The sequence below is a fragment of the Monodelphis domestica genome, chromosome 1 (genome assembly GCF_027887165.1).
Source record: "Monodelphis domestica isolate mMonDom1 chromosome 1, mMonDom1.pri, whole genome shotgun sequence".
Classification (NCBI taxonomy): Eukaryota; Metazoa; Chordata; class Mammalia; order Didelphimorphia; family Didelphidae; genus Monodelphis; species Monodelphis domestica.
The window spans coordinates 69,905,254-69,924,392 of NC_077227.1; the positions used below are offsets into that span (position 1 = coordinate 69,905,254).

General features: G+C 41.4%; 1 protein-coding gene across 1 annotated transcript; it reads right to left on the reverse strand.

Annotated features, from left to right (window-relative positions):
- Nucleotides 1-3,022: 3,022 nt before the first annotated feature.
- On the reverse strand, nucleotides 3,023-14,391 carry LRIT1 (leucine rich repeat, Ig-like and transmembrane domains 1). Its single transcript, XM_003339916.3, has 4 exons — nucleotides 13,970-14,391; nucleotides 8,716-9,182; nucleotides 5,813-6,118; nucleotides 3,023-5,078 (listed from the first exon to the last, which is right to left on the reverse strand). The coding sequence occupies exons 1-4, from the start codon at nucleotides 14,089-14,091 to the stop codon at nucleotides 4,066-4,068; spliced, it is 1,908 nt and encodes a 635-aa protein (XP_003339964.3). The 5' UTR covers nucleotides 14,092-14,391; the 3' UTR covers nucleotides 3,023-4,065.
- Nucleotides 14,392-19,139: the final 4,748 nt, after the last annotated feature.

The following is a 19,139-nucleotide window of genomic DNA, read 5'->3' on the forward strand; positions in this document are numbered from 1 at the left end:
GTGGTTATTCAAGTAATTTCTGACTCTTTTAGATCCTATTTTGGATTTTCTTGCAAAGATACTACAATGCTTTTCCATTTACTTCTCCAGCTCATATTATAGAAATTGAGGCAAACAGGGCTAAGTGACGTGCCCAAGATTCATGGTAGTTAAGTGTCTGAGGTTGGATTTGATCTCAAGTCTGGAGGCCTGGAACTCTATTCACTGATCCATATAACTGCCCCAGAAGGAACTTTAGAGATGTTCTAATGTCAAGGGTTCTTAATTTTAAGGAGTCATAGATTCCCTGGGCAATCTGGTGAAATCTATGAATAGAAAGGACTACAAAGGAAACCAATTAGATTGAAATCTATGAATAGAAAGGACTACAAAGGAAACCAATTAGATTGAAATTATCAAAATATTTTTTTAAGACAAGTCCACCAGACCTCAAGTTAAGAACCCCTGGGTCTAATCCTATCAATATAAAAGTGAGGTTAAATAGCTAACCTAAGGTCACAGAATCAATGGCAAAGTCAAGACCATCAGATGCCAGATCTTCTGACTCCCAAGCCAATGCTGTCTCCAAAATTACACATGAGATGTTCTGATTCTTTAAGAATGACAGGAGAAAGGGGCAGCTGGGTGGCTCAGTGGATTGAGAGCCAGGCCTAGAGACTGGAGGTCCTAGGTTCAAATCTGGCCTCAGACACTTCCTAGCTGTGTGACCATAGGGAAGTCACTTAACTCCCATTGCTTAGCCCTTACCACTCTTCTGCCTTGGAACCAAGACAAAGTATTGATTCTAAGATGGAAGGTAAGGATTAAAAAAAAAAAAAAGAATGCCAGGAAAAAATTTTATGGCCTCCTTTAGTTGTGCCTCATTTTGCACTCATCATTATATTCGGTATTTTCAATGACAAATCCTAAGACTCATGAGTCCTGATGGACAAAGGACAATTGATAACATCATTGCCAGACAGTTCCCTTTCATATTCTCAGCTTCAATTCTCTTGACTAAATTATCTCTATTCTCTTGTTTATTCTCAGACTCAAATAGGAATACTATAATTCTAAAAGAAAGGTGACATGTCTTTTAGAGTCTTTAAGGCAGTGTTCCTTACACCTAATCTCACTAATTTATCTTCTTGAATGTAAGAACTAATTTTCATAGCATCCCTGTATCCCCCACATTTAGCCCAGTGCCTTGCACATCATAGTTATTTAATAAATTCCTGTTGGTTTGGATTAGATCTGATAAGTACTTTACTCCTATCTATGACCCAATCATTCTTAGACCATTTGGGTGAATTCTTTTTCTAAGGTTCTCTCCAAGATTTCACTGTAGAGAGGGACTGACACTATAGTCACACTATTCTGGTGAAGCACAAAGCTCTGGAAAATTCTAAGAATGTGGAAGCACTTCAAGTAGGGTTGTATTGTAAACCTGTTGTCTATGAACCAGTCTTGCTCTATTTGGGGAAGTTCATCACCAGGCTGATCATTAAGGTACCTTATTGGCCACAGCAACTCTGTAAAACCATCTACTGAATTAAGAAGGGTTGAAATCTACATTTTTGAAGGGATTGATGACCCAATAAAATTACAGATCCATAAGTTATTGGGGAAATTAGATGTCTTACAATGGGTAAAATTAAAGGTGGGTAGATTGTGGGAGAGGGGATGCTTTATTTCAGTGCATCAGCTAAATTTAAACCATCAGTTAAATTTATTCCCTTCCCTGCAAAATCTTCAGGGCTCTATCAATTCTTCAACAATATCTCTTCAGCCAACAAATCTTGTGTCAACCATACCTAACTTTGACCCAAATGGTCTGGGAACTAATGAATATGTCAGGATTGACTAGAGAAACAGGGTTTCCTGCTACTTCATTAAGGATTTAGAGCTAGAAGGGACCTCAGTGATTACTTTGACCTCCACATTTTACAGATAAGAAAACCAAAGGCCAGAGAAGTCAAGTCACTCAGTGCCAAGGTTATACTGCCAGTAAGCAGCAAAGATTCAAACTCAGAGTCCTTTAACTCCAAATTCAGTTTTCCTTCCTTTACCACATACTGACTCTTGGTAGCGAAAGATGGGTTCCAAAATGGGAATCCTTCTCCTTAACCAAGACTATTTCACTACTAGCCTCCCAGATTTTCCCCTTTGTCCCCGGCAAACAACAACAAAGATCACATAAATCAAACACCTTCAGAAAATACCATTTACCTTCCTCCTTGACTTCTCAAGTCATTCTGATTTGTCATTGTCTTTTGATCATTGCCTGTTTTATCATTTCATAACTTAGATGTTGACTTTCTTGATCAACAAATATTTATTGAGTACCTACTGTGTGCCAGAACCTGTACTAGGGCCTGGGGATAAAAAAAAATTTTAATAAAATAATGCTTCCCATGTGTCTTGTCCTCTAATAGAATACATAGTTCCTTGAGGACATAGATTCTGCCTTTTTTTTTTTTCATTTTTTGTATCCCTAACTTCTTAGAATCTAGAAAATACTAAATACTTAATAAATACATGTAGAACTGAAGTAAATTGAACATTAGGAGATTCTTCCAAATCACTGTTGATTTATTCTACAGAAAGGTGATCATCTGGATAATCCCAAAACAGCTCTCTCTTTCCCACTCCCTCTACCCCACACCATTCTCAAACCAGGATTCAGCCTTCTTTTCCACTACAGTGTCACCAACAGCCAAACAATGTGAACACATAAGTTGGGCGGCCACTGTGTTCAAGCAGTAAAACAATGTTAAAGAGACTAGTTGATAGTGCAGTCCATTGGGTTGCCCATCACCCTTGAATATTTCCTGGTCTAAAACAAACCATTTAACTGGCTATTTCTCTGCTATCCTTCGATGGAAATATAAGATGAAACTTTGAAAAGAGCACAGAAATTAGAATGAGCATTTTGGGGTTCTGGTCTTAGCTCTGCTTCTTCCTCGCCTTACTGATCAAGAACGAGTCACAACTTCTCTGAGATTCTGTATCTTCATGTCCAAAATGTGAGTAAAAATACCTGTTCTGCCTAATTATTCAGGTTTGTTAGGAGGACCAAAGAACTTAATGTAGATGAAGGAGTCTTGTTTACTGAAAAGTATTATTCAAATAAAGAATCATTAACCTCAGCAGAAGGTTCAGTGCCCTGCAAAGAATTATTTTATTTGACACGTAACAATAAAAAATGGCTTCTTTGAATTCCCTGGTTGTCTGAGCATTTTCCTGGCTGTCCCTCAAAGGCTCAGCCCTGAACACCCCAGCTTATGTCCCACACAGTCCATTAGTCTTGTATAGCTAGTACAAGGTAACTTCTGTGTGGGATGCTCCTATCAATTATGGAGCTGCCATCGATGAGCCATAGCTCCAAGTCACATGGAAACCATAAGCCTGCAGCTCAGCTTGGAGGAGTGTGACTTACCTCATTGATATCAGGCTTACCAACCCTTTTTTGGAATTCCAAAATGAATGCCAGCAGATATAAGGGTTATTAGATTGAGAGATATAATCAGCTGTTCTTCATCTCCAGGGAAGATGCAAGAAGAAAATGGGCTTACAGTGCAACCCGCTGGATTTGGGCTAGACATCAGGGAGAATCTGTTTACACTGAAAATGCCCTTGTAAACAATGGAAAGGGTCACCAAGGGTGGATGTGGAATCTTCTTTTTTAAAAAAATGAGATTCTGATCTAAAACTAAATGTAAGTCAGCTGTAAGGCCAAGGTCTCCTCTAGACTTAATATTCTCTAAGTCAAGAGTTCATATTTCATGAGATTTACCAAAATCTCTTGGAATCTATCAGAATTTGAAAGACAATCTGCAAGGAAAAAAGCACACATGTGAGTATGACAAGTGGGATGTGTGTGTGTGCATGTACAAAAGGGGGAGACAGAAAGCAAGGAAAAGAGAAACGCAGTGTGTAAGCGTGCTTTCATATGAGTTCATGAGAACACGTGTGCATTTGAGGATATAAGAGTGCAAGGGTATGAAAAGTTGGGTGTGAGTCTGTAAACACAAGTGTGTGGAAAAGAGTGTTTATATAAGCCACAAGTAATTATTGGAGCTTCTCTCAGCAGAAGTACTCATTGGCTTGTCCTTCTACCTTGGATGGTGCGTGTGAATCCATGCTAGACCGTGACGAGAGCAGCCTGTCTCCCTCCTCGGGGCTGTCCTTTGCTGAATCTTCCACTCCATCTTCACCAGGGCTCAGTCTCTCAAATGTGACATAGGAGCTCTGAGTCTCTTCATTCTTCCTCAACCGAAACTTCTGGTAACGTCGCTTTAGGGACCCACAACAGACAAGCAAAGTCAAGGGCACAGCGATGATACCCGCTATGGTAATCACCACAACATTGATCAGTCTCTGGGTGCCTTCAGCATCAACCACCTCATCGGTGGAGAAGATGATACACTGCTCCTTCTTGGGGACCAAGCCACGCACACAGACACAAGCTACATACTTGGTTTTTGGCATAAGACCCTCAATAGTGACCTTGGTTTTCCCAGGATCTACACTGACCCTCTTCATGTCCTTCTCCCCAAAGATGGCATAGAGTACACTGAACATGGTGGTATTTCCAGCCTGGGGGGCTTTCCACACCAAGGTCACACTGTGGTAAGTATCCCCCACCACCTTAACTGATCTCACCATTTGGGTTGGCTCCAGATGATTTAATGGTAGGTCCTTGGCTCTATCAGCCTGCTCTGCTCCAGGGCTCCCCACAGAAAGTTCTCCCAAGGCATTCATGTGGAAATGTTGGAGAGCAGGATTCTTCTCATAGCTGGGGAGGGTGGGTCTGGCCACCAGAGAAGATGGTCTGGAGGTAGTGGAGGCATACCTGGCCACTAGCTCATTGTAAGCAGCAGCTTCTGCTCCCTCAGACTTTCCTGGCCACAGCCTAGTTGTGGACCCTGGGGGCTCAGCAGTGGTCTGGGACTCGGTGATGATGAGGGAGACGAATGCTTCAGTGGCCCCCAAAGAATTTTTGGCTTTGCAGACATACTCTCCAGAGTCATGGTGGGACACGTCGGGCAAACCCAGAAGAGACCAACTCATGCCATCATTGGAGGATTCTTGATGCACTGGAAGAAAAAAAAGATATACAGAGGAGACCCACAGAAAGTTAAGACAATGTGGTCTTTGCCTATTGTATAAGGGGATTCGTTCAAGAGCAATCTGGTTTACTGCTAGGTAAGATTCATCTTGAGTTGGTTTTGGCCTGAAGCCTCTCAGAGATATCATGTGTCATGAGATGGCATACATGAAAAGTATAAGGTCCAGGATAAACCTAAAGTGTTATAAAGCTGGGTAGTAAAATAGAAAGAACCACAGGAGTCAGAAGACTTGGATTCTAATCTCAACACTGGTCAAGTTATTTCACCCCTGTAAGCCCGAGTTTCCTCATCAATAAATTGAGAATAGTTATACCCATTCCATTTACCTTGAAGAGGTAAAAGGATCAAATAATAATGCATCTAAACTCAAGTAATGATAGTATAATGTTTGGTAAATTATCAAATGCTCTATCAATGTAAGGAAGAGTTTTTATCATTGTTGCTATTATAAAGTTTTTGGTAATTCTTACTACTTCTGTTGTCTCAGAGCTATGCTTAACCAGGACCTGGACCCAGCATCTGGGTCATAATTGCCTTAGCCAAATTTCACGGAATTCCTAAGGTTCTAAGGGAATCTGTATGGAAACCCTTCTCAGGTACAGAGGGGTACATCTAGCACAAAGTCACATTTCCCTAATTGGCAAATGCTGCTCATTTTCCCAGGCTAGAAGGTCTGAGAACACTTGGCTATTATAACTCACCTGTCCCATTGAGCTGATGCCCATCAGCTCTCCTCCAGCTGAGCTCTGGACTGGGTACCCCAGTGGCCCCACAGCGCAGGAACACAGTGCTACCCAGAAGGGTTTTGACCTTGGCCACCGAAGTATAAACCTCAGGACGCTGGCATTTCCTGAGTTCCAGCTGGCTGAAGGCAACTCCAGCCAGGCTCCAAGGAGTAGAACATTTCAGCCTTGGATCAATGAAGGCCATATTTGGAGTTGGGAAGTTTAGGATCTGGACCATATCATACAGGCTACAGTCACACATCCAGGGATTGTCCTGAAGACCTGGAAGGAGGAAATGAAATGAGAATCCCATCTTCCTCCTACACTCCTGATGTATTATTGCCTCCTGTCCTTTTCAGGCAAAATACTCCTGAAACATGAAAGCCTTAAGGTGTCACGGTCACCTTTTCAAGCCACGGAATGAGCAGTAGTAAGAGCAGAAGGCATAGTAGAGGTTATTGCATGCATATAGAACTTTTTAAGGTTTGAAAAAGACTTTATATACATTATCCCATATGAATTTCACAAAATACTGTTTAAAGTAAATGCAATTATTAGAGCCATCTTACAGATGAGGAAACTGAGGCTCAGAAAGATTCCTCATGGCCACATAGCTAGTAAATAACAGAGATGGGACTCAAACCCAGATCTTATTGACTCCAAATCCAGTGCTCTATTCACTACATCTGCAAGTCCTCATTTCATAAGGCTGGCACAATTTTAAGAATGTGCACTTTTTTGTTGTTTCTCCACCCTTAAGGCAGTTCTGAATTATCCACATTCTTCCTCCTAAGATAATACATACATCAGTCAAGTTAAGAATAGGGTTGATTATAGCCTGCAGAATGTATACATATATATACACATATACATACACCCATGTTTTATATATTTTATATGTATAAATAGATAATGTGTGTATGTATATGTTATATATAGTATTATATATCATATTACAGGTACATGTATTATTGTTACCTAGAGTATCCCAAAAGTCTTAGTGAGTTTTAAGCTTTAATAGTACACACACCCCAACCCTAGCTCCAACCCATCAGTCCAGCCTTCACAGCAAAACTTTTGTATCTAGAGGAAATCAAATTGAAAAGGACATTATAACCAGGCTTAAGAGGGAAAAGAATCATGATGTGGCAGCCTTCTACCTAAAGAGTTTAGGTGGAAGTGGAGGGGGGGGCAGGAGATGCTTTGCCTTCATGAGGATGTTGGGTGTCAGAGACTGATTTGACATGAATGAGTTTCTGGCCTCATTTAACAATGACAAATAATTGCCACTTGCTCCCTTACCAGTGGTTTCCCTGGGTCACTGCTCCTCTGCTAGCCAGGGACTTCACAAATCACCTTTTCACCATTCCCCAGAGGTCGCTGATTCTTCATGCTGGATGGAACCCAGGGGCCATGGTCAAACCTACTGAACTAACCAGCACAAACACCTCAACAAGAGGTGACAAAAAGAATTCCTCTTCAATGCCTTTGTGCTAAAAATTTCTCATGCAAGGGGAAGAAACTGAGTCAAAAGTATTTCCCCAATATGCTCAGGGGCACACAGATAATAAATAGCAGAGCTGGTCATTAAACCCTTCAAGAGGATGTCCACTATATATGACTATCGAGTTATGATAGAGATGGGGCTGTTAAAGGAAGCCCAATGCTCCTTTCTGTTTGCTATTTTCTTTCACAGTCATTTCCACAATTCCTGACCCCCAAACCACTGCAGACTGGTCTGTCTTCTATTTTGAAAGGTCATTGGATTCCGTTGGCATCTTCAGAAAATCAGCCCAGCATTTCCTAACTTCTTATGATCAACATCCACAGGTCTGACCTAGAACCCAGCAACTGTAACCTCTTGCCCTTTTCTATAACATTTCTTTCTTTCCTGGTTGCTCCAGCCCAATCTGCTTTCTCTTTCCTCCAAATTCCTCCAACACAGATGACCCAAATCTCTCTAAATTAATTTAGCACTTAGTTGAGAGTAGATTCTATGAGGCCCCTGGCTCTCTAACTAGACTGAAGCAAGGAAGAGACATTGCACCATAGGAGAAAGGCCACAAGATTTGAAGTCAGGGTCAAATGCCAGCTATGGCACAGGCAGGAAATCTGTGTGTGTGTGACTTTGGGCAAGGAAGGCACTTCTGGGCCTCATTTCCATCAAAATAAAAGAATCAAACAAAATCTCCTCTAAAAAACCTTCTAATCCTAAATCCCATGATCCTATGAATGAGAAGGACACTTCTCAGGAGACAGTGAGATGTAGTGAGAAAAGCATCTCAAGTCACTGAACCTGGGTTCCAGGGCTGACTGTGCTAAATAGCTGTGTGACTTTGGACAGGTCACCTCACCTCTATGAGTCTCAATTACTTCCTCTGAAAAGTGAAGGGTTTGGTCTAAATCAAGGAGTCTTAACCTGAGGTTGATGAACTTTGAAAGAAAATGTTTATCTTAATAGTTATATTTTAGCATAACTGGTTTGCTTTGTACTCTTCCATATTTTATTTTATGCACTTAAAAGCATTAGATTCACCTGACCATCAAAGAGGTTCAAGACCTACAATAAGGCTAAGAAGCCCAAGACTAGTCTCTAAAACCTTTTCCTATTCTACATTGTGCAAAAAGGATTCTGTTTTATGCTTTGCCTGTCTCCCCCAAAGCACCTAGTAGAGAGACATACAGTATTAGGTGCTTAGTATAGATATCAACTGACTAAGAAAGAGTTAGCTGAGTTCTTTCATTTCACAAGCATTTATCAAGGCCCCAACAGCCCAGTGCTATTTTCCTAGACTTGTCCCTTTGGGTGTCTGAAAATTCCCCAAGTATCTCTGAACGTCAGACTCAGGAGTTGGGATAGACAGCTTGACTTCTCTTACCCAAGATGATCTTGGAGTTTTCCCCGGGGGAATAAGGACCAGCCTGCAGATGAGACCAGGTGGTGAGGAGTTGCTGGGGGAGACGCATCAGCTGATTGCTGGAGAGGTCCAGAAAAGTAAGGTTCCTTGCATAGCGGGCAGCCTCTGCAGACACAGCTGAGAGGCGGTTTGCATGAAGATCAAGTAGCCGTAGCTGTGGGGTATCCCCAAGAGCTCCCCAGGGGAAGGACACCAAGTAATTCCCAGGGAGGCGAAGCTCCTGAAGGCGCCGTAAGCCCCGCAGCATGACAGAACTGATGCTGGTCATGGAATTATAGGGCAGCCACAGATACTCGAGGCGAGTGAGGTGGTGGAGAGCATCGCCTGGCACTCTCCTGATGGACGTCTTCTCTATGCGGAGCTTGGAGGTGTCTGATGGGATCATCATGGGAGGGAGCGTCATCTCGGGATCATTGCACACAACTGCCCTGGGTCAGATATAATGGGGGAAAAAAGCCAAAATACCAAGATTTAATGGTGATCCCATGCTGTCCTAGTTTCATAAACCATAGCCACTAGCTTCTCATGACACAGCCAATACACTGCGGCAGATTCATTTATTTTTCTCATAATGAATCTATGCAAATCATAGCCTCAATCATTCAATATGTTCCAAAAATATCTACAAAACACTTATCATTTGGTAAGTACTGTGTGATATTCAGAGAAATAGCATAAAGGCCCTTCCCTCAAGGAGCAAATAGTCTCTATAGAATTAACACAATCACAGTATCTCAGACCTAGAAAGAACATCCAAGGTCATCTATCTAGTCCAAATCTTACCTGTACAAGAACCCCTTCTCCAACATCCTTCAACAAGCCTTAGCTTGAAGATCTCCAGAGAAGGGGAAGTCAACATCTCCCAAGGGAGAGACCATTCTACTTTTGGACAGCTCCAAATATTGGAAGTTCTTGTTATCCTTAATCCTAGAACTACCTCTCTGCCATATTTGACCATCGTTTCCAGTTCTGCCCTTGGAGCCAAACAGCATAAGTCAAGTCCCTCTTTCATGTGGGAGCCCTCCAAATACTTGAAAATGTATTATGTCATCTCAGTCTTCTCTTCTTCCCCTTCTTTGACCAATCCTTTCATGGTATTCTGGACACTCTCCAGATTACCAGTGCCCTTTCTAAAACATGTTGGCACAAGAAATTCCATGTGTTATCTGACCCAGGCAAAATACATGAAGACTTTCACCTTAGCCCTTTATAGTAATATCACTAGTATCTAGTGGTAGTCTCTTGGTGATCGAGAATGACTATTGTCTGTGCAGTTTAATCTACAGTGTACCCTCATGTGGCTTTGGAGTCCAAAGGCTGAGGTGCAAATTTTGTGGCACGTGGGGCATGGGACTCCAGTTGTTTTAGGAGGTGTGTATCACTAGTATATGGTGTGTATATATATGCATATATGTATATACACATACATATATGTGTGTGTGCCATATATCCATGGTATACACAGTAGATGCTTAATAAATTTCATTGAATGAAGTAAGGAATGAATATATTCAAGATGTTTACATGAAAAACTAAAGAACAGTAAGATAACATTCAAAGAGTGGCTACCATGCTAATTGTCAAGTGAGGAGAACAGACAAGATGTGCTACATCAATTTCAAAGAAAGAAACTACTGTGGGTTGGGGTCTTAAAGCTATTACTACTCTCTGTACTCTTTCCCTAGGGTTCTTTCCTAGCCTGCAATCATGTCACTTTTCAATCCTTCATGAGATGTATAATACTAAAGAGTCATTATGTCCATATAGAACTTCTCCTAGATTTTCACATTTTAGTATCCTCATGATATAACAACATAGAATTTGACTGGGAGCAAGAAGACCCAGATTTTAGTTTGGGCTCTGACTTTAATTAGTTAATGTAACCCTGAGGAAGTAATTTTACTTTTCTAGGACTTAAATTGCTCCTCTGTAAACTACTCGCTGCCCTTAATATCCATGACACTGTTCTCTCTTGACTCTCTTCCCACCTGTCTGATCACTCTTTCTTAGTCTCCTTGGCTAGATCATCACCATTTTTCACCCACTAAGTGAGGTGCCTCACCAGTGTTCTGTCCTGTGTTTTCTTCCCTCTCTACCTTCTCTTCCATGGCAATTTCATCATCTACAGTGGGTTTAGTCATCTATTCAAATGATTCCCAGATCAACATATTCGCTCTAAACTCTCTCCCCAATTCCAATCTCTGATTACCAATTGTCTGCTGGACATCTCAACTAGAGAGAGACTAGATGCCCTTTATTCAAACTAAACATCTCTAAACTGATATTCCTAAAATAAGGCTCTAGCCATATGGCTCCTCTCCTCTAAAATACCATTTAAGTTGTCGCACACTTTCCTTTCCAGGCTTGCTTTAAGTGCTCTCAAAGGTATACTAGTAAATGTTTAGCAACCAGATTGGGGGGTGAGGTCACATGACATGCTTTTAAATTTAATCTGAATTAACATTTCCTCCATGACTTTCTTAAGTCTAGAAATCCACAAAATGATAAATCAACCCATGATGTGCAATAGTTGCTAATTTCTGAGGTATAGATGCTCACTTCGAAATTTTAACAATCACTCCTTGGGTCCAATCTGAACTGGCTACAGCACACCCCTCCCTTTCATGAAGGCTCAGTTCCAATCAAAGTGGCTTATTAATTATTCTTCATTTACAAAATCCCATATTCTTCCTGGGCACCTTTTCACAAAGCAGTTCCCTTGTGCCTAGAATGTTCTGCCTCCTCACTTTCCCCACATCAGAATCCCAAACTTACTTCAAAGTCTTTCCTGATACTGTTAGTTCTTAGTATCTGGCTTTGAAACTATTTTGTATGGTTTTGTGTTTACTTATCTGGGTCCAGATTGTAACTCCCCTGTCGCCTGTAGACTACAAGCTCCTTGAGAGCAGGGGCTATTTCATTTTTATCTGTCTATTCTCAGTCTTCAGTATAATGCCTTGCATGGGTACTAAATGTATATTGGTTTTACTGAATTGAATCTAATTGAATCTGAGAACTCGTACACATAAAATTCTGTAATCCTAAAATTCCATGAAGGAAATATCTCCCATTCATGCTCTCCCAAGCATCAAAGTGCAGTGGGGAAAAAACACCCAGCTATTTCAGCCCATTAACTATGTGACTGTGAGCAAGTCATGTAGGAGCTCTCAGCCTGATTTTACTTAGCTGTGAAATAAGAATTAAAGAATATCTGACATGACTAGGACATTGTTAAGTGTTATGCATAAATATGAATGATTAAGAGCAGCAGCTTCTTGGGTCTTCAGAGAGCTCATACTTGCTCATTCTGGCTAACACTGTGCAGCGAAGAACACATCAAAGGTTTCTTGTAAACATCTGGCTGAGAGTTTTTCCCTATCCTTCTCCAAGCCATGTTAGAATGACTTTCAATATCACAGCATCATTTGCTTTTCCTTCCTTCAGGTCCTCTCCTTGGTAATTTCCAAGGCTCTGAAGAGAGAAGATAATAGAATTTCCTAATCTTTCCAATAATTTTCCTAAAACAAATGAATCCCAAAAGGGGCACATCAGATGTAAAAATAATAGGAATTGCTGTTTTCAGAGCAGTAACTAGCAATTTTGGACCCTTTGAGCAAGCCACACTATGTGCTCACCTAAATCATCCCTGGAACACCAACCTTTGTGACCAAGACAGAGCTCTCAGGATGTTGGTTGGCTCCATTAGGGAAGATCCTGGGATACCATAAAACTACTAATAGGGAGGCCACTGCATAGGAAAGAATAGGATGGGGTTGGGTCAGTTTATAATGTAGCTAATTACCTTTCTAATATGCTAACTAGTCTCTAGGCTGCTAAAGGAATAAAAGTGCCATCAAAATGTAAATGGAGACTATTTTAAAATTTCACAATCTTTTTAATTTAACTTGTTAGGCTATATTTTTGCACCTCTAAATTTCTGTGCCCTGGGAGAAAGCACCAGATACCCTGATAGAGTTATGTCTCTAGGTTTCATAAATTCCTCCAGGAAATTGCATATAAGTAAAAGCTGTTTGTCTTAATAAAGAAACTTCTCTCTCCTTAGGAACTTCCTGGAAGAGAAAAAAAAAAAACTAGTCCGATTCCCTGCTGTAATCAATCAATAAGAATACCAAAGCATTCCTTATTTGTGATGCTCCAGAAACCATTTAGTTTAAATTACTGCAATTTAGTTTCATAGTGAAATGAGAGTATTAGCAAAATTGAGTCTGAGAAATAGAATTGTCCAAAAATGGAACAGGCTGCTTCCTGAAAGAGCGATCTCCCAATCTCTGGAAGCATTTAAGTAGAAGCTAGATGGCCATCTGTTCAGACAGCTACTGTACAGGAGATTACTTCATGGACTGGATGGGTTGGAAACAGGACAGAGCCCCTCCAATACGTCTCTTGAATTTCAGCATCTGGGACTACATTGATATTCTCTTTCTTTCCCTTCTTGAGGAGTTGATCCATGACAGGGACTTATGCTAAAATGAAATCTCAGGTCTTCAGACCATGTGAAATTTCTCTCCAAGGAGATTTCTCTCTGGATTCTTCACCTGTTCTCTCCAGAACCTCTACTTGTGGGACTGGTTGTGTAGAAATATGGACAGCAGCTCCTCCATAAGCTAAGGATGCCCAAGGTGGAGAGGGAGGGAGAGGAAGGAGGGACTGTTACCATAGGAAAGGAGGGAAGGAAGATCCAGCTGCTTTGCTGTGTCCTAACCAGTGTCCCATTCTCTCTCAGGTCCAGACTTCTCCCATATCCTTACCAAGGCAGAAAGAAGGAGGAAACGAGCATTTATGGAACACCTTTGTCTATATGTCAAGCACTGGCTTAAGTGCTTTACAAAATGTATCTCATTTGATCATTGCAAAATTTCATTCTAGTGAAATGTGGTTAGGACTCCAGAAGGAATATGAAATCAAAAATTATAGAATTTCAGCTGGAAGAGACCTTCGAGATTTACTAGTCTAATCCCTTTATTTTATGAATGAGGAGACTGAGACCAAGAGAGGTGAAGCAACTTCCCCAAGGTCAAATTGGCATTAAATGGAAGGGGAACTTGAACCTAGCCCCCTGCAAAACCATTCGGTAAAAGTAACACAACCAAGAAAGAAGGGGCCCCTCTATTCTGTCCCATCCCAGACATGGGGCCCCATTCGGAAGACAGAAAGCAAGTTAGATATTTGGGCAGCTCCTGGGTGTTCCACTTACCTGTTTTTGGTGCCGTCGCTGAGGCTGTGTAGACTACAGCTACATTGGGAGGGGCAGGAGCCAAGAGCTTGGGGAAGACTCCTGAGGACCAGGCACCAGAGTACTCCCATGGCCACCCACATGGCTCCAGCTTCCCAGTTTCTAGCCTGGGACAGAGGGGCCCTTGTCCCCTAGTGTATCTTCCCCTGGGTCGGATCCATCCCTTGAACTCACAGTCCTTTCAGTCCAGCTATGGAAGCTTCCCTTCCCCCTCCTTCCTCTCTGGCTGATGCCATCGGATAAAAGGATAGGCTGAGGATTAAGGAGAGGGACTGGAGCTATTTTCACGTGGGTGCTTATTGCTTCCTGGAACATCCCAACTACAGGGGGGAGGTCCTTGCTCCCAGCAAGCAGCTTCAAAAATGGATTCCTCTAAAGATTTGAAGAACCTCAGTCTTGAGGGAGGCAAGTAGAAGGTGGCTTCATGGTTCCCCAAGTAGGTCGTGGCATCATAGGTCTTAGGACTGGAAGGGACTTTCTACATCAACTGGTCCAATCCCTTTGTTTGGCAAAATAATGATGCTGATGCTCAGAAAGAAGAAACAACTTGCCCACAAAAAAAGCTGGAGTACTTTCCAGGTGTGGAGGATGACTTGTACAAGTGCATAGAAATGGCAGGTTAAGTTCAAGTCATAACTATTAGTCCAGGTTAGCTGGAATGAAGAAAGGGAATACTCTCAGATAATGTTGGAAGCTACATGGTAGGCCAGATCAAGCAGCTTCTATTTTATTCTGAAGGGAACAGGGAATCAATAAAGGCTTTTAAACGGGACAGTGACATTCCATCATTTAATTCAATGCCAAAAATAATTATTAAGCATCTAGTATGTAAAGGGTCCTGTACTCTATACTACTAGGGATATTTTTTAAAAAATTATTGGGGGGGGGGCGCAGCTGGGTAGTTTAGTGGATTGAGACCCAAGCCTAGAGATAGGAGGTCCTAGGTTCAAATCTGGCCTCAGACACTTCCCAGCTGTGTGACCCTGGGCAAGTCACTTGACCCCCATTGACTAGCCCTTACCACTTTTCTGCCTTGGAGCCAATACACAGTATTGAATCCAAGATGGAAGGTAAGGGTTTAAAAAGAATTATGAGCTGTAAGCAAGTTTCTTGCTAAACCTGGAACATTTTCCATAAGACTCTTCTAAGTGGTTAAGAGAATGTTGACAAATCATTGCAGCGAGGGGTGGAATTAGCACAAGAATTTTGAAGAGAAAAAACATTCTGAGAAACAGGCAGACTGACAGAGATAGGCAGGTAGTCAGGCACATACAGAGATATGGCTCTAAACTTTCTTTGGAACTGACTATAAGGAGGTGAAAGGGAAAGACCTTTGAACGCATAAAGTCTCTCCTGTAATAAGGATTATTTGAGTGATAAATGATAACTAAAGATCAGAGCTGCCAATCTCCTCCCTTCCTCCCTCCTACCTCCCTTTACCCTTCCTGTTTGTTCCTCCCCCTCTCTTCCTCTCTCCCCTTCCAGTTGCTTCTTCTGTTGGTCTTTCTAAATCAACTCAGAGTGATTATTATGGTGTATCAAATAAATCACTTTTCTCTCATCTCTAAGATTAAGTAAGGGGTTTATTGGGAGAAAGGAAAAGATAAGAAAATGGAAAGAAAGAGGGTTTGGGGTTTCCCTAATGCTAGAATAATTCCTAGGTTGGAGGATAGTGGAATATAATTCAGAAAATTGGTTGACAGGTCTGGAAATTCAGTCACTGTAGCACAGCAGAGAAAATCAGAGAGAGCTGGACTTTTGTCCTTCTTTTCTGTCCCCAAGCAAAGAGACCAAGATTTTCAGTTTGTCAGATCCTTCTCAACAGTCTTTCCTGGTCACCATTCCAATTAGAATGTTCTCTTTGAGTGACAGCTTAACAGTCCCAGCTACTCCAGCTCTGTTGTAAACTTTTCCTATTTTCTTTCTTTCACAACATTACACTCCTTAATATGTCTCTGATTTCCATATTGTCGCCCTAGAGACTTTGGGGAATTTTCCCTTGGGTGAGGTCAAGGTCCCTCTCTTAGTTGAAAGAATAAAGAAAAGCTCTCTTCTCCAAAGGTCTCATATTCTGGCAGGGAGGTTTACCATTCAGATGAAATCATCTTTATCAATCGGAACAAGATGAGTGGTTGAAATGTAGGCACCATGGGACACATTCTCTAGAATGATCAGAAACCCCACAAAGGAATCTGAAGGGTGGGGGGGAGGGGAGAGAGGGATAGAATATTATTCTTGTAACCAAGGAATAATGTTCTAAATTGACTAAATAAATTTTAAAAAAAAAGAAGAAAGAAACCCCACAAAGTTGTTTTTACCTTACAAGAGTGGGTGAGAGTATGAGGCAAGTAATGTGCTGTTTGGCTATTGTTTTAAGTTCTCATGTACCTTTGAATCCTTACAGTCTTATGTCTAGTGCATTTTCTATGAATTTAATAAAGATTTTCTGATACTCAAAAAAAAAAAAGAGAGTAGAGAGACCTTGTGGAAGGCTGGCACTAGTGTTATAAGTAAGATCAAGTCAAGAAATCCCTTTCTCGGAGGCAGAGTCAAGATGGCAACCCAAGGAGCAGAGGTTCAGACCTCTGAACACCAATCACAAACTGAATGCTCCTAAGGGACTGAAAAACAAACTTAACAACAAGACAGAGCCAAGGAACCCACCTGCTGGACTTAATTCAAAAGGTACGCCCCCCTGAAAAGCTGGAATCCGAGAACACTCGGGTTTAAGGGGAAGACAGAAGGAAGGTCCCAGGACCCATCCCCCCTCCCACCCAGAGCTCTGAGACTCCAGCGGCAGTGGGAACTTCTGGGAGGGCAAAGGTGCTGGTCTGGAGGGCATACATTGCAACCAGGGCTGTGCCAAGTTCAGAGCATCCAACACAGACGGCAGGGAAGGAGCTAGAGAGGGAGCATAGACCTGGCAGCCTAGCCAGAGCTGTGGAGATCCTCCATATTTGCTCTAGTCTTCCAGGAAGTTTTGGACTCAGAGCATACTCAGCCCAACTAAGCTGAACTTAATCCCATAAAAAGTCTCCAGAACTCAGGAAAGCCCAAGCTCCACACCCATCCTCATTGACTGCTGGACTTTAATTCAATCAAAAGCCTCCAGAGGACAGGGAAGCTCAAACCCCAACAAACCTCCACCAGAGACTACACCGAGAGATCTCCTGTTAAAGCTCCAAGAGGGGAGACTGACAGAAGCCCCCAAAACCAAAAAAATGAGAGGAGCAAGAGCACAGACAAATACAGGGAGTAAAGAAGGGGTGAATTTGAGCAAACAACAGAAAAAGAAGAAAGAAACTACAATAGACAGTTTCTACTCAGCAAACAGAACAGAGGGGGAGAGATCAGCAAATGATAAATCAGAAATCCCAGAGAATTGGATACAGGCTGTGGAAGAACTCAAAACACAATTAAGAGAGGCTGAAGACAATTGGGAAAAGAACTTTAAAATTAAGATAAGTCATCTGGAAACAGAGGTACTTGAACTAAAACAAGAAAATAGTGTCTTGAAAGCCAAAATCAACCAGCTGGAAAATGAGGCAAAGGAGATGAAAGATGAGATAAAGAGGATGAAAGATGACCTTCAAAGAAAATCAGACCAGAAGGAAAATGACCAAAAAGCCAAGGATGAAATCCAGTCTTTAAGAACCAGAATACAACTAGAATCAGGTGACTTCATAAGGCAGTAGGACACTATAGAACAAAATCAAAAGATTGAAAAATTTGAGGAAAATATGAAGCACCTCATTCACAAAACAGAAGATTTAGAAAATCATTCCAGGAGAGACAAAGAGACAACTTAAGAATCATTGGTATACCAGAAGACCATGACAAAAAGAAAAAGCCTGGACATCATACTACAGGAAATTATCAAAAAAAAAAAAAACTTCCCCAATATTCTAGAACAAGAGGGAAAAGTAGAGATTGAAAGAATCCACAGATCACTTCCTGTACTTAATCCCCAACTGAAAACACCCAGGAATATTATAGCCAAATTCAAGAACTATCAGACCAAGGAAAAAATATTACAAGCTGCTAAGAAGAAGTCATTCAGATACCATGGAACCACAGTGAGGATAACACAGGATCTGGCTGCATCTACACTGAAGGACCAAAAGGCATGGAATATGATATTCTGGAAAACCAGAGCTCTGGCTCTTCACCCAATCCAATTCTAGACATAACCTCTGCTTCAGAGGAGAAAGCCATAAGAGAGTGACTTCTATACATAGTTGTCATCAATTGTCTTCCATAGGTGACTTGGAGTTTCTTGAGAACAAAAACTGTCTTTTGCCTCTTTGTATTGTAATGGAATACTCAGTATCTAGAATAATATATCCCCATCATTTATAGTATCTCCAGGACTTAGCAAAGTGCCTGGCACAGAGTAGGTTTCTAATAAATGCCTGTTCACTTGACTTCTTGACTTCACCTCACTGGTAACACCAGTGCCAGCCCTCCATAAGGTCTCTCCACTCTCTGTTTGCCACAGCACCTAGATCATTCTAAAGAAAGCATCCCATGGTGTCTACATTCCAACTGCTACCCTTGTCCTAATTGAAAAAGATGATTTAAGCCAGAGAGTAAACATCCCTGCCAGGATCATACAAGACATACATGTATGAAAGGGCATGAACATTCACTGAATTCACAGTCTCAGGACCGTTCCTCCTGATAGATGATTGGAAATGTTTTTCATATGATAAGAATGAAAGTCAGAGAAGCCCCCTTTATGGCCTTTGACTTACAAAACCAGACTCAAGTTTAGAAAGTAAGAAAAGGCTCAGCAGATTGAAAACCAGACCCAAGATACAGGAATTCCTGAGTTCAAATCTGGCCTCAGATACTTCCTAGCTGTGTGATCCTGAGCAAGTTGCTTAAACCCCATTGCCTAGCTGTTAACATTCTTCTGCACTAATATACAGATTTGGTTCTAAGATGGAAAGTAAGGGTTTTAAAAAAGAAAGAAAAAAGAATTGAATGAAATATTCTTGGCCAGGTACTCAGTGGGAGATAACCCAATCTCCAGGTGTGACTAGAGGGTCCTCAAATGCTTAGCCTTTAAAAGGGACATTTAAGGTCATCTACTCCAACCCCTTCATTTCACAGATGAACAAGAAACCCA